The sequence below is a fragment of the Thunnus thynnus genome, chromosome 13 (genome assembly GCF_963924715.1).
Source record: "Thunnus thynnus chromosome 13, fThuThy2.1, whole genome shotgun sequence".
Taxonomy (NCBI): Eukaryota; Metazoa; Chordata; class Actinopteri; order Scombriformes; family Scombridae; genus Thunnus; species Thunnus thynnus.
Window position 1 is genome coordinate 24829635 of NC_089529.1, and position 16397 is coordinate 24846031.

Sequence of the window (16397 nt, forward strand, 5' to 3'; positions counted from 1 at the left end):
CATTGACCAGGCATCCCTTCCGGTAGATGAGGTCAACTTTTCCCTAGATCCGCCATTTCAGTCCCGGAGTTTCTTGTTGCACATTAGTTTAGAATATTTTGTCATTTTAACGTTTAAGCAGTTGAGTGTCGGGTTTTGTTGCTTAGCAATAACACAGTCAATTTAAACGCCGTAACATTACTCGTGGAAGTTGCTAAATTCACGGTATTACACCGTTTTTGCAGGAGCAGCGTTACTGAACCAAAGTTTTTGTATGAGTTGCGGATAGGGAGAGGCGAAGGGGAAAGGCCTCAAGCCTCGGACGGGAATTTACAACCATGGCCGGTAATTTTGATGCCGAAGACCGTGCTAGCTGGTACTGGGGGAGGCTGAGCCGCCAGGAAGCCGTTTCTCTCCTACAGGGACAGAGACATGGCGTTTTCCTGGTGAGGGACTCAATAACCAGCCCCGGTGACTACGTGCTGTCCGTTTCAGAGAACTCCAAAGTGTCCCATTATATAATCAACAGCATCAGTAACAACCGGCAATCCGGCTCAGGTAACGTTGAATTGTTTGTCACCTTAACCGAGCTTCCTACACATGCTCACCCGACACTAACAACATATAAAGTGTTTTTATTTTAATTCAGGAATGCTAGGATTGTAGCCTCTCTCGTCATTGATCACAACGCCGCGCCAAACTCCCATTAGGAAATAATCCAGTTTAACTAGCTCTTAGTAAATCTGCACACAAACCCCTCTATTATCGCAGAAGTTAGAGTGTTTTCTGTGTTTTCGGTTGGTATTTTCAAACTCGGCGTATGTAAAAACTCAAAAATCACGACTCACCTCCAACAAAAATGAAAACTTTTACATGTGGGTTTACACTGCTCGCTACCGCCCACCGCGGTGTAATTTAACGTTATTTAAGGATGGTGTCGCTAATTGCCAAGCTACTAATGAGCAGGACAGGAGAGACAGAGGTGTTGACACGTTTTTTTTTTTTTTTTTACTGATATAACAAGTGGTTTGCTGTATGTGGGATAATCCGAAGGTATCAGCTGAACCAGTGAAGTAAAAGCAAATCATAATACAGAGTGTACACATGGTGTACTTAATCTATAAGCAAAGTAACAGTTAAGTTGAGTACTTTTTAAATGGAGTTTGGTGTAACTTTACCGTTTAACTAGCTAGCCACCAGCAACCAATCAGATTTAATTTATTAAATCACGGTACTTGAGAACATTTCTTTCTGTTTTCCTGACTGAGGGTTGAGGCGGAGTTTTGTCCTTGTTTAGGCAGCAGGACGGTAGCTCAGCGGTAGTGAGGTGAGGCGGACTACTGCTGCTGCTGCTGCTGCTGCTGCTGCTGCTGCAGGGATTGAATGGAGCCGGGCAGGCCCGGCTGTCACAACTGGAGGATGACTGGTCAGATTGGCGTTTTAGGAATGTCTATGATCCTTCCCTGTTGCACACACACACACACACACACACACACACTCAAAAACAGTCCTGCTCACAGGTCTGCTGCTTATAGCTGTTACACAATTCCTGTCCTTTCTGGGCATCCTTGGCATTGGGCAGTTTTATCACTGCCTCCCAGTAGTAAATCATCAGTGGTGGGCTGTTATGGTATCCTAGTCTGCTAAAGAAAGAATGAAAACTGATATAAGTAACAGTGGTCAAGTGTATGTTGAAAGTAGAGCTTTCATGAGTAGCCAGTATGATCATCATCGATTAATCCGCCAATTATTTTTTCAATTGTTTTGTCTACAAAATGTCAGAAAATAGAGAAAAATGCCTGTTAAAGCTCAGAGACACATCTTCACGCATCCTATTTTTCACAGATATTCAGTTTACTATCACGTATGACACAGAAAAGCTTCAAATTCTCACATTTAAGAAGCTGCAACCACTGAATTATTTGACTAAAACAATTATTCGCTCATCTTGGGGATAAGTTTTCTTTCTATCGATGAATCAGTCAATTGACTTATTCGATGCAGCTTTGTTGGATTTGTCAACCTGTAGAGAATTTGCTGGATTGTTTGTAGAGAGGTAGATAATCTGCGGTTGAATGAGGCCGTTGTGGACAATGTTGTAAATCACTGAGCAGCACTGCTTTATAGCAATATTAGATTTACAGGATATTTGTATTAATGTGTTGTATCACCTCGATTTGTCATGCATTTAAATCACCAAATTATCCCCATACCAGACATCGTGGTTATTTTATAAAAGATTTCTCATCGGTATTTACAGAAGATTTAATACTATAATGTGATATAAAATCACATTAACCCCTTCCACTGCATGTGAAACAGTCCTGGATGCTTCTGATTGAAAAGTTCAGGAAAGCGGATGTTCGCTGCTCTTTATTGGGAGCGGGGACGTTAACCCGCTTAGTCCTCATCTTTTGAAGCATTTTCTCTCGTAAAACTTAAACTTATTGTTTGCAAACATCTCAAATGAATCATAAATCCCACCCTCATGCGGGAAGTAAGCTTTTGAATGTGGCGTCTTCTTTGCTTCATTCTTGTTCGCCAAGCAGGAAGGGACTCATCACTGCAGCGAGTACAGTGTGTTTTACCTACGCTAGAAGAAGTTTTAAGAATATGAGTGTAGGCTGGGTCATTAGGAGCGTCTTAACCCCCCTCCTGCTGTGTCATCACAAGCTGCCCACCTCACCTTCGATAACCAGATTGTCCTGAAAGATGCTTTATGTTTTCAACCTTGAAGACAAAGTCAAGATGAAAGTTGTGTCGTCTTTATCGCCTACACATCAGGGTAGTTGTCAGCACGTCAACACTTTCAGGGACTTGATTGGACTCTCGGTGAATAGTTGATGCTCTTGCTCGCAGTGTGAAATGTTAAATTAGATAATGCCAGTCTGTGCTGCCAGTAACTGTGGCACGTGTTGCTCCGTCCGCTAGAGGTGTGAACCTTCGTTGCCCTCACGATTTCAATTACGATTCACGTGTCAACGATTCGAATGCTCAGCGTATCGCATCCTCAGATTTCTATATTACTGCACATGGCTACTTTTTCATCAATTAATACAAGCAGTCTACAGGAGTCTATAATATAAAAAGCTTCATCTTTTCAATACTGCTCAGTAGTTGACAGCGTCTTCTTAATTCTTGGTTGATTAACTGGGCTCGCTGTATTCTTTATGGTTGCTAGCTTAGGGTGAAAACGGCTAACGTGGTTCCTCAAATTCATTGTATTATTTAGTTTTTGTGTGGCAGATTTTACACACAGTGTGCGTCTCGTCCAGTTTGTGATTCGCAGTAAGTTCATAAAATCCGAAACGTTCCCAGATGTCTGCTTTCAAAATACTTTTTTTTTTATCATTTGCTGCTGATCTCCCGTCGCCATATCTCCCAACATATAAAAGTAACGTTAGCCTAACGTTCTCCCACAATGCAAGAGAGCGACATTGCTTCCTGAAGGTAACTGTAACTTTACAACTTTATTGTCCAGCCGAGGCCACAAAGTCAACAATCACTTTTAGTAGGCTATAATTTTAATCACAATAAAATCTGATTATTAGAAATTAATTGTAGAGTTGGGGTTGTTTTTTTCTTTTTCATGTATGCTTAATTATATTTCCAAACTCTTGATTATGTTCTGTCACTGCATTGAAGCAGAGTCGTCCATGTCTGCATTGCGATGCTTCTTAGAATCAAGAAATTTCAAGAAATCTTAATTATGGACATTGGTATTTATTATTTGTTTTGTGTCTTTTTTATGATTTTTACCTTCAACAAACTCATATGTCACCTTTCCACCGCCAGGTTTGGTTCCTCCTCGGTTTCGGATTGGGGATCAGGAGTTTGAGGCGCTGCCGGCCCTGCTGGAGTTTTATAAGATCCACTATCTGGACACCACCACACTCATAGAGCCCATAAGCAAGGCCAAGCACGCAGGATTCATCAGCTCCTCCACTGCTGGCGTCCCCCAGCAGCCCGAGGAGGCTGAGTTTGTTCGGGCACTGTTTGACTTCCCTGGCAACGATGAGGAGGACCTCCCCTTCCGCAAGGGCGACATCCTGCGCGTCCTGGAGAAGCCGGAGGAGCAGTGGTGGAACGCTGCTAACCAGGAAGGCCGAGCCGGAATGATCCCCGTCCCCTATGTGGAGAAGTACCGGCCCGCCTCGCCGCCCGCTGCCAGCCTGGGTCCCCCCGCTGCGGGGACGGGACAGGGGGGGCTTGTCGGAGGTGCAGCGGGCAGCACAGATGGAACAGGGGCCGCTCAGGCCAACCCTCAGGGGGACCCAGGCCAGTACGCTCAGCCTGTAGTCAACACCCAACTTCCCAACCTACAAAACGGGCCTGTCTATGCCCGAGCCATTCAGAAGAGGGTGCCCAACGCCTACGACAAGACGGCGCTCGCTCTGGAGGTAGCAATTTCACTCACCATGAATTTTCTCCAAGGCTGTCCTTCTATTCACTGTTAACCTCTTTTTGTCTCTTTGTTTTTCTTTTTTTTTTTTATTTGGGTCTCAGCTGAGGCAGCGTAGATTGTCCTGATTGTTAATGGCTTACTCATGCATGTGAGCATCCACACAAAGTATCTTTACAAATGCAAGCTGACAGCGCACATGAAGACACTCACAGTGGAGATGGCTCTATAGAGAAAGACGGGCACAGGACCTTTACAATGGCCTGTTTCTGTACATTTAGGCCCATTAGAGTAATGTGAATGTTGCATTGTACTTCATTACCACTGGACTCCAGTGTAACAAGGCATGTTGTTTTCTTGGGACAGATAAATAAGCAGTGTTTGCTTTAAATGGTAAATAAGATGCAAACAATGGCAGAGGTTAATAAAGACAGTTTGACATCATCTGGTTTTTTGTCCTCTGAGACCATCCGACAGTGTCTCTTCGTCACACACACTTGTTTACTGTGTTCAGCACACTGTTAACTAACTGATGGAGTAATGAGCCTTGACTGTGAACTCACAACTCAGAGTTCATGGACTAAATGTGTTTAAGAAGGAGTCAATTTGTCCTGAGTAACCAGAGGGAGCTAGCCATTAGCCGTCATTTTATTTAAATAATGTCAGCATGTGACCTTCGGCTGACATGCCAGCAAGGTAGTGATTAGCCCTGATACAGGATGCTGTGGGTATATTTAGTCCCTGGTGTGTTGTGTCAGTGGTTTTCTCTCAAAGACTCCCTCTCCCAATTTGTTTCCATCAGTCATACGTATGGTGGGGGGTTCTTAAAGGATAAGTTTACAATTCTTTCACTTCAATGTAAGTGTTCAGGGACAAATAGGCTAATATGAGCAAATTTTTGGCATATTATTTGCCTATTATTATTATTAGTATTAGTGTTATTAGTCTTTATTAAAGAAGGACCATGTGCAAAAAACATCAATCTCAAAATGAGAAGAGATGATTTATGCCAGATTTAGCTATTAGCTAATTTCCATCTGCAGTCCCTTGGCAGGTACACAGAACAATTACCAGTTAATAAAAACATTCATTTACATGCAACAACATTACATAGTCTCTATCACACTAACAATTCTACAGACAAATCTAAAAACACACATCAACATAGAAATACCAGCACATTCATCCAGTACAACTACAGAATCAAGGTTCATTACAATTTTAAAATCTGAATCACTGTAAAATTAATGTTGACATTACTGGTTGCTCAATATCCATTTTTTTGCACCATGGGAAAAAGAATGAAAGTCTGTGCAAGTTTTAAGCACAGCTGGAAGCATATTCCGGTGTTTGATGGCCGTAAATGAAAAAGCAGATTGTGCAAAGGCAGTCCACCGCAGAGGGATGTGCAAGTCTGAGTTTAGAGCAGATCGAGAGGTTCTGCTGATTTGCTCTGAGCAAAGCTGAAAAAAAACTCTTCAGTGGTGGAGGAGCAGCATTGTGAATTATCTTGAATACCAGTCGGACTTCTGAAAACAGAGTTTTATCAAAATTTAAGAGACTATTTGGACAATATGTTACAATAATGGTGATTTAATTATTTCCTATTGAAAACTTTTATATCTTGTTTAAAAAGAGTTTCAGTTGGTTTCAACACAGTCTTACTGGCCTGGGACCAGCAGGATATACAATAATGAAGATGTGAAACAATCATAGCATGCAAAAATGTTTTTGATGCTTCTATTGTCAATGAGTTCCTAATATGTCTAAATTTAACTATGTTATATTTCAATTGAATCCAAAATCATACCTAAATATTTAACCTCATTAACATTCTGATTAATTGTCCATTAACACTCAGTTTGTTTTTTTATATATTCATGGTAAGACATGAGTCACTCAGCCATTTAGCAACTGTATAAAGCGTTAATGAGAGCTTAGTGGCCACTTGTTCAGCACCTCTCCTGTGAGTGTAGACAACTGTGTCATCAGCATACATCTGAATATCCACATCCTTACAAACAGATGGGAGATCACTGATGTATAAACTGAACAATAGTGGCCCAAGAAGAGAGCCTTGTGGCACTCCCATTTTGCAAGAAATATCAAAATAGTTGCCTGTTCAGCTGCAGCGGAAGGGTGGTAACAAAAAGAAAGAGTTTGGCACTAAAAAATACAGTTTATATTCACTCAGTTTGACTAATTTGGACGGCTGAAGCTTGATATTAGCTTCAGATAAACCTTTATATCTTTGCACAGAAGGACAGTGGATTTTGTCCCCCATCACTTATATTGTAAGTGCATTATGAAGGGATCTTCTAATGACTAGTATGAACAGGAGGAATGATTACAGCAAGGAAAAACCTGTTTCAATGTTTATTTGGGCACCTGACTGTTGTTTTAAGACAGACTTGAAATATTGTGAACCCGTCCTTTAAACTCAGGAAGAGCTGCTGAAGAGGACATTCAGAAGCTAAAGCTGAATATAAGTTAATTTCACAGCTAAAATACATTAAAGCCACAGCATGTGTCAGCTTGATTGAATTTTATTTTGCACACACAGTCTACCTTCTGGACAAGTGCTGGTTTGGTACCAACTTTAAACACAGCCACCTCTTAAATTTCCCACCAGTCAGTCGTTGGGGCTCTCTGTGCTCTCGGTGCAGCCGTGTTTATTCGAGTCTTCTCAAGAAACACAGACGCCACCATTTTGTTTGAATTAACGAGAGTGAAAGATGGCGTTTATGTGTGTGCTGCTGTGTGAGAAGGAGCAGACTAGATGACGGCACACTGTTTATCAACCTCTGCAGTTGTTGAAATGGTTCGCAATATATTTGTGCAGCCTGGCCAAGTATGGACCGGTCATAGTGAAATTCACAGGGCTGCACACAATGTTTTCACTGTAGATGAGGACTAACAGTTAATCCATAATGCAGTCAGTGTTGTTTTATTTTTTGGCAAATTAGCAGTTTATAACTCAAGTTTCATCTGCCTGTTGTAATTTAGTATTTCAGTACGTCTGCGTCACCTGTGTTTCAGTTCTGGATGCAGTAATTCCCAATGAAAGCACTGCGATGGAAAGACCACCAACCCACATAAAATAAGCGCTGTGATTAGGACTGAAATGGGCTAACATGAAGACAATGTTAGGCTGAATTATGTGAAATAAGATGGCAGTTCAGTCTGATTATCAGGCTAAAGCTGCTGATAAATAATGTAGATAAATTGGAAGTTTTAGTGGGCTTGAAAACTCTGACTTGTTGTGAAACACTGTTACTAACATTTAATCAAAAATGAATTAATATTGAAGACCTTCCATTGACAGTATGGTATCAATCAGCTCTACAGGAAAATAAGTCATGAAACAAGCAGTGTCGTATTGTTCCTGAATGGTTTTGCTGTTCTGTAGTTGTAAAAAAAAAAAAATGAAGATGGGTCAATCAATTTCAAATCAATCAATACTTTTCTTTCTGTGGGCTTGACAGCATTTCAGTCAGACATTGAGCTTTTATTGATGAGTCTGACTTGCATGAACTGATGCTGCCAGTTTATCCTGAGCAGAGAGAGTGTTGCTTGTGTAATACATTATATTACATATATATTTTCAATCAATCAATTTATATAGAACCTTTCATACAAGTCGAATGTGCTTTGATTGGGAGACCAATGCACACCAAGATACAAGTAAAATACCAAAATTAAAACAAGGTGACTTGTAAAGAAGCAAATAAATAAAGATATTTCTAGATTTAATATTAGAAAGATTTTTTTTTTAAGAAAACCTTTATATAAATTAATTGAATGAGACAACAGTAAAAGATAAATAAAAGGTAAGAGAACAGTTAATATAATAAAAGAAAATATGAGCAATAAAAGACAAAATAAAATTATAAAACAAACAAAATAGATTATAGTAAAACAGTCAAATGTTCAATAAAAAGATGTATTATGTGATAATTAAACCATAAATTTATAAGACACTATATAAAAGCCAAGCTTAACAGATGGTCTTTTAGTCTGTGTTTAAAAAAGTCAATATTTACAGTTTCTTCAGCGTATATTAATTACATATATGTATTTTGTCCTTTGACAGGTGGGAGACATGGTAAAAGTGACCAAGATCAACGTCAACGGCCAGTGGGAGGGTGAGTGTAAGGGCAAACGAGGCCACTTTCCCTTCACCCACGTTCGACTGTTGGAACAACACCATCCTGACGACGAGAGCTGAGAAACACACGCACTCCCATCACCTCGGCAGTGTCCAGCACATCCCTTCCCTTTGGTCGTTTTGTCATGCTCAGAATGAAAAAAAAAAAGATTTATATAAGCACACAGTTTATGAACCTATGAGCTAAACCGGTCAGCCACTCCTGACCCTGCCAATGCAAGACGTGTCGGGCGATTTGAACGTAATGTCATGTTGATGGACGTCGGGTCAAACGAACAGTTTACACTACGGTCAGACTGATATCGGTTTGCTTATATTAGCTTCTTTTTTTTTTGCCATTGCCACTGTTGGCCTCCTTCCTGACCACAGCCACTTAAAAATTCTCTGAAACCTGCAATGACATATTCCTTGCATTCAGGTAGATAGCAGCATTTATTTGTTTAATATTTATTGTGATGGGTGTCTTTAGCCGAGGTAAACAGTTAGTCTAGCTGAATCAAAAGGCAAAAGAATAAGACAGCTTTCCGTAACTAAAGCAGTTTCATTTACATTTTGAACAGTATTTATTGAACAGGTTAAAGAGATGAGACACTTTACTTTAACCTGTTTGGCGGAGTTCATTATTTATGACACTCGAGGCCCAGTTGCAGTCTCGACTAATAACTAAAATCTTCATGAACCCTTTGTGATGCCAAATAAGAGACGGAGCAGTAAAGTGCTCCAAGACTTGTTTTCAGTCACTGAAATTCGACTGTCACCAAAATTGACAGATAATTAATCGGCAATTATTTTGATAATCATTTTCTATTTCATTTCCTGTTTTCAACTTCTAAATGTGATGATTTAATGCTTTTCTTTGTCATACATGATAGTTAACTGAACATCTTTGGGTTTTGAACCATTGGGTTAGGGTTAGTCAGGGTTAGGGTTAGTCAGGGTTAGGGTAGAGTTAGTCAGGGTTAGGGTAGAGTTAGTCAGGGTTAGGGTAGGGTTAGTCAGGGTTAGTCAGGGTTAGGGTTAGTCAGGGTTAGAGTTAGTCAGGGTTAGGGTTAGTTAGGGTTAGTCAGGGTTAGGGTTAGGGTTAGTCAGGGTTAGGGTTAGTTAGGGTTAGTCAGGGTTAGGGTTAGGGTTAGTCAGGGTTAGGGTTAGTTAGGGTTAGTCAGGGTTAGGGTTAGTCAGGGTTAGGGTTAGTTAGGGTTAGTCAGGGTTAGGGTTGGTTAGGGCTAGTCAGGGTTAGGGTTAGTCAGGGTTAGGGTTGGTTAGGGCTAGTCAGGGTTAGGGTTAGTCAGGGTTAGGGTTGGTTAGGGTAGGGTTAGTTGGTTGGTCAACACAAGACATTTGAATGACTTTGGGAAAGTATTTTCTGACATCTAATAGACCAAACGATAAATTGAGAAAATAATCGCCAGATTAATCGATAATGAAAATAATTGTTAGTTGCTGCCCCACACCAAAACTGTCAGATTAATGAGTTACCTGTCAGTCCGTATCAACTGTTACAGCATTTTTCTAGTTTGTTATAAGTCTATCTAAACAGGAAATGGACCAGAACCTAACATGGGTCATTTTCTGACCAAATCAACCAAAATGCATTGGTGTTTTTTTCTTCACCTACACGTGGTCATAGTTAGATAGAAGCTGCTAATTTTAATCTGTTTTTGAATGGAATAAAAGACTGGGAAATTGTCAGTTTCGAGAGTTTGAACACTGGCAAAAATGTCCAAACACACTCCGCATTATTAAGCGCTAGAAACCGATATCAGTCAAACCCTAGTTTACACACCTCCAGCCCAGTATTGAAGTCTGCACCACGCATACACAGCAGCCTACTCTTCCCTTCCTGTGGTATCTATCCATCCCCACCCACTACTTTACATTATTACACAGAAGGGAAAAAAAAAAAAATCAATTGCACACAGGAGACAAAACAACTTGACATCTCTCACAGAATCATGAATCAGTGAGTTTTTGTAGTGCTTGACTGTGAACTTCGGAGTGAAACGAGCAAAGACTCCCGATGACTCCGTCTTGTGGAGAAGGACGGTCCTCCTTTCAAAGACAACTTCACCAATACCAACTTATTACATACCACACTACAAACCAAGTCCTCTTTTTTTGTACTAAAAGTGGAAAATACTATGATAGAATTGACTATATATATATACACATCTTACATGCTAAATACTGTAAACATTTGTTCCTTCCTTATATTTGATTTTCTTTTACTTTTTGTTACCAGAGACTGGACACCTATTATTATTATTATTATTTTATGTTCCTCTTGTTAAAAAAAACAAAAAACAAAAAAAAAAACACTATTCAGCGCCAGCATGGATGACTTCAAATGCAACCGTGTGAAAGAACAAGAGACGCATCGTTTGAAGCAGAAAGGAAAGGTCTCCTGAGGCTGTTTTTAGAAAATGAAATGAGAAAGGTCGAGGGGGGGGGGGTTTATTTTTGTCTTCCAGCAGGGTTGTTATGACATTGTCACTTGGAGATGCTTTAAAGATAAAAATCCACCCTAAAACACTAATGCTATTACATTTGTATGTATAACTGGTAAAACAGATGTTATGTCAATTTATGTCATTTCCAATGCCATTAATTAAGGTGCCATGTTTGACATTTGCTGTAGGTTTGTTGTTTGTCATGAGCTTTTTCTACGTTGAATACACAGGCTATGATTATACATAAAGCTTTTAGGATATGGCAACAACTTATTGTCAAAAAGTCTCATGTGCAGAGCCAAACCAGCAATATTTTGATCCATTTACAAGTATTGTGTGTGTGTATCCAAAGCCTGATATATCTTATTCCTCTGTGCTGTAGAGCGCCATTGTTGTCCAAAAACCATTAAAAACACATCAGGGAGCCACACCGCTGCACTGGGTGACACGTTCCTTCATCATGAAGATCACTGGCACATTAGTTTGTTAAGAAACGGCTCAAAGGCTAATAACAGGGATGACATTTTCAATTTCTGGAGAGTAGTTCCTTGTACAGCAGACACCACTGTGCATTCTGCTTATAGAGCTTCATCGGCTTTTTGTGCTACATAACACAAACTCTTGACTGTATAGTAAAGTTATTTACAATTTACAGTGTAGTACAAAGTCAAGAGGTTGTGATATGTAGTACAACAAACCAATGAAGCACTAAACAGAATGCTCAGTGGTGTCTGCAGTACAAAGAACTACTCTCCTGAAACGTACACATGATCGCTGTTATTAGACGTTGGAACCGTTTCTAAACAAATTAATCTGACTGCAATCTTTGAGGCGAACGAACATGTCACCCAGTGCAGCGGTGCGGCTCATTGACGTGTTGTAATGTTTTTTTTTTGGACAAATATATTAAGCCTTGGATACACACACAAATACTTGTACGCGGATCAATTCATTGTTGTTTTGGCTCTGCACATGAGATTTGTTGACAATATGAAAAATATAGAAAATCAGCAGCCCACTGAGCATCATGTCAATATGAGAACGAACCATGAAATGGTTTGTTACTGTAGGAATTTTGCTCTCCTCAGTTAAATGTCCCAACAAACTGTTTCAGAATGCGTCCTTTTCCTCAGGCAGAGCAATCACTAACTTGAGGGGTCTTTATTAACATTATGTCCATTGTTACTTTAGGTAAGCTAGTGAACATTAATTAGGTGGCTTACGAATGGTTATAAAATGTGGTAAATGACTCTGATAAAAACACTGTGTTTTTAAGAGAAAAACAATCATCCTGTGGTTAAAGTCTTATTGTTTATAGCGAACTACGATTGGGTTGTACCTTACACTTGCAATGGATGCTCCTTGTATGCCTTCATGTATATTAGGCAGTGTTAAACTACAGTAGGAACATGGTGAGTGACAAACCTCAGCTGCACATAGAAAGTTGTTTTTTTTTGTTTTGTTTCAGTCACCAGGGAGGATCTGCTGATTTACATCCTCTCTACCTCATGTCTGCTATCAGAAAAGATGAGGAGTTTTGAGTAGGAACTTACTGGCCTGAAGCTCCATCAGTCAGTATTGCTTTTAATAAATATCCAAACGGTTTCTATAACACTCATATATTTACATTTTATCTTTGAGCTTTTGAAAATTACAGGTTCCAACATTGTCCTGGGGTCAGATATGGAAACAATGCCAATGCACAAGAAAATCATTCATATGCCACACTTCATGTCACACACATAAACTGGTATTTATGATAAAGAATGTATGATGAGAAGGCGTACACGTCACACATAGGTCAACATGGCATACACATGTTTTTTTTTTGTTTTGTTTTTTTGGGAAGCTGTGTGTGATATGATGTAAACATCAAATGAAAAAATAAGCTGAGAGACTGAATAACACACATCATAATTCATTTAGGTTATAAGCATCTATTTGCTATCTATTTTTTATATTTGGTGAATTTCTGCCATTATGGTGGAGCAGATAAAAATGTTGGTTTGTAAACAGTTGATTAAGGGTGCATCTGTCCAGTTATAGTTAAATGCACCCTTGCACAATTTCAGAGTGCATAATGTGCATATTTCTGATCTTGTACGAACACAGAAAGTTTGTCTTTACACAGTTTTTTTTGCATCTGGCCCCAGATGTCCTGAAAATATGGTCCTGAGTTTACATTGTGTTTCTAATTGTGAAATTGTCCATTTCAATTTTTTTTTTTGTTATTGAGATTCAAATTTAAGGTAATTATTTTTTGTACGCTACATTAATGCCATATTTTTATTACCGTTATATATTTAATAATAATTTTGAACCACATCTGTCGGTCACATACAGCCCCACATATTAATAAATACATGCAATACTCCTAAGCCCTCATATTCCATGTTTCTTTATATTTGAGCACTGTAGAAATATTAAAATTTAGTACATACAGTGGTTAATATGCTGATAAAAGCCAGTTATTTGTAACTTACATTATTTACAGCTAATACAGAGCTTACATGGGTATAATGGTGGCCAATTAAAATGACTGTTACAGACAAAAGTTATATAGTTATGAAGGGTGCAACTGCAAATTTGGTATGTTAGTGATTCTGGGGAGGTGTAATACTTAAAAAAAAATAAAATTTGGTGTATCCCAAAACAATAATTTATCATATTGATGTATTTTATTGTAAAACAAAAACAGTTTTAGGAGCGTTAAATTCTCTAATGTATTATTTGTAATGACAAACTTTCAAAAAAAAAATCACAGATCTAAATTGAAAATGAATTGCGTCAACTGTCATGTTTAGTTATGGTTTTGCATAATTTGACATCAATTTCATATCAAAACGGTGGCATTTCAATAGTGTTTGTTGCTTGTGCCACAATGTTCTGTAATCTCCTTTCTTTGTTGTGTTTCACAGACTGGTCTATCCATTTTATACTGGTACCACTTGTTTGTTTATGGATCCTTTTTTTTCTATTTGTTGTAATGCCTTTATGCAAAGAATAATCTGGGTATTGCATTCATATGCTTAAGATTATTTCTTATTCATGACATTATTGTAACTCAGCTGTGCCACAGCAGTTAGTTGAGGACCAATGAATGCTTAAGACATGTTTTTGTTTTTGTTTTTTAAGAAGATACCACTGGTGATCCTTTAATATGCACCTTATCTCCTTTACAGCTCAAGAAAAAATGCATTAAGTCACCATGCCAAATGATGTTTAATTGTTTTATGATTTTTTTTTTCTCCCCACAAAGATCAAATATTTTTGCTTTTGTGCCATTCCACCCCAACCTTGAAGAGGATTGGAACAAGCAAAATAGGATTTTTTAATTTTCTTTTTTTTTTTTTTTAAAGATTGTACAATGTGTCAAAGTGTTATGAAAATATATTATTTGAAGTTAAAATTTACCCTTTTATTTTCTGTAGCATGTAATGTGTTAATATACCTAGTCAATAAAAATGTACCAAATTGTCAGTTTGGGCATTTCTGTCTCTATGTGGTGAATTTATTCTCTTGAATTACATCCAGTGTTAACTGTTGACGTTCAATAGCAGCTAACTTTGCAATATACTGACTTGAAACTTAACTTTTTGAAGCACTTCCAGAACAGATTTGTGGTCTCAGGATGAAGTAAACCATTACAACAATGTAGAAGAGAAGAGGAGAATAAATAGTGACATTGAATAGTGATATTAAGGTTAAATGAAAGTATGTCCCTGGACCTACATTGTGCTTGTATTCTTCTGCATTCCCCTTACATTACTGTATGCTATAATACACTGTATTGTTCCATCGTGAATAGTTGCCAAGCAACATATTATTTTTTATTATTTTCTTGTTAGAAAATATGTTTGTCTGAATAACTGTAGTCTTCTTGTAAAATAGCCTCACATTTGAGACATACAGGACCATCAACATTTTAATTATGTTCACTTCAAAGTGGAAAATGCTGAATGGATAATGTGTTTATAAGATGTAAAATAAAATTAAACTTTGGGGATTTTTGCCTCAGGGGATTCAGTTCCCCCCCAAAAAGAAAGATCAATGACTTAAATGTTTTCAGCCCCACTAAACTATTTAGAAAGAGGAATAAGTGTTATTACTCATGGCAACTAGTATATATATATATACTAGTTGCCACACACATATATATATGTGTGTGTATATATATATATATATATATATATATATATATATATATATATATATATATATATATATATATATATATATATATATATATATACATTTACTCATTTGTCAAATTAACTGGCTCAATTTCAACTTGATTTTGCCTACTGGCAGTGGTGGAAAGTAACTAAGTACATCTACTCAAGTACAATGTTGAGGTACTTGTACTTTACTTAAGTATTTCCATGTGGTGCTACTTTATACTTCCACTCTACTACATTTCAGAGGGAAATATTGTACTTTCTACTCCACTACATTTATTTGACAGCTTTAGTTACTTTTCAGATGAAGATTTGACACAATGGATAATATAACAAGCTTTTACAATATAACACATTGTTAAAGATGAAACCAGTGGTTTCCAACCTTTTTGGCTTTTGACGTCTTACAAAAAGCAGTGTGTAGTCGGGGTCACATTTCACATGTCTATGAGTTGTTAACAGCTCCACCAAATAGTGATTTTTCCCTCCAAACTTCTCACATGCTTTCATTTCAATAAATGTTCAAATGATCCAATATTTCAGCAAAAATCAAAGATTAGAGAAAAAGTCCAAAAACTGAAAACAGATTTGTGTATCAGAACTTTGTTTTTTCTTCTTTCCTCTCCCATTAATCATCTCATGACCCCTCAGATTTATCTGGTGACGCTTTGGAGGGGCAATGACCCCTAGGTTGGGAACCACTGGACTAAACTAGTTAACTGTATATAAAGTAGCTACAACAGTAACATGCTGCTCTAACACTGATGCTTCACTATTAATAATCTAATGATGTCATATATAATAATATATCAGTCAGAGGGACCAAACCACTACTTTTACTGCAATACTTTAACTACATCAAGCTCATAATACTTATGTACATTTGCTTAAGTAGGATTTTCCATGCTGTACTTTTACTTGTAATGGAGTATTTTTACATTGCTGTATAGGTATTTCTACTTAAAGTCTACCTCCACTCAAAAATACGTTTTTCTTGTTGTTCTTTCAGTTGAAATATATTTACATATTTATAGATTCTGTAATTTTTAATGAGGGAGGAGATGCAATTTTAAGGATTTTAACAAGATAATTTAACTTTTTTTGTGGAAAAACCACATCATCATACGAATTATTATTCAAAGTAGAGTATTTTATATACATCTTAACCACTGCTGCATATTGGTGAGATTTAAACCAAAATACACAGGGCAGTGAACTGGTAA

At 37.9% G+C, this 16397-nt stretch overlaps 1 protein-coding gene across 3 annotated transcripts; it reads left to right on the forward strand.

Annotated features, from left to right (window-relative positions):
- On the forward strand, positions 1-14348 carry LOC137196009 (adapter molecule crk-like). Of its 3 annotated transcripts, XM_067608774.1 has the most exons (5): positions 6-537; positions 3775-4379; positions 8475-9480; positions 9565-9581; positions 9845-14348. In XM_067608774.1, the coding sequence occupies exons 1-3, from the start codon at positions 318-320 to the stop codon at positions 8607-8609; spliced, it is 960 nt and encodes a 319-aa protein (XP_067464875.1). In that variant the 5' UTR covers positions 6-317; the 3' UTR covers positions 8610-9480; positions 9565-9581; positions 9845-14348. The 3 variants fall into 3 exon arrangements, with proteins under 3 accessions (XP_067464878.1, XP_067464875.1, XP_067464876.1); XM_067608775.1 differs by lacking the exon at positions 9565-9581 and having other exon boundaries at positions 8475-9549; positions 9860-14348; XM_067608777.1 differs by lacking the exons at positions 8475-9480; positions 9565-9581; positions 9845-14348 and adding an exon at positions 4486-4825 and having other exon boundaries at positions 1-537.
- Positions 14349-16397: the final 2049 nt, after the last annotated feature.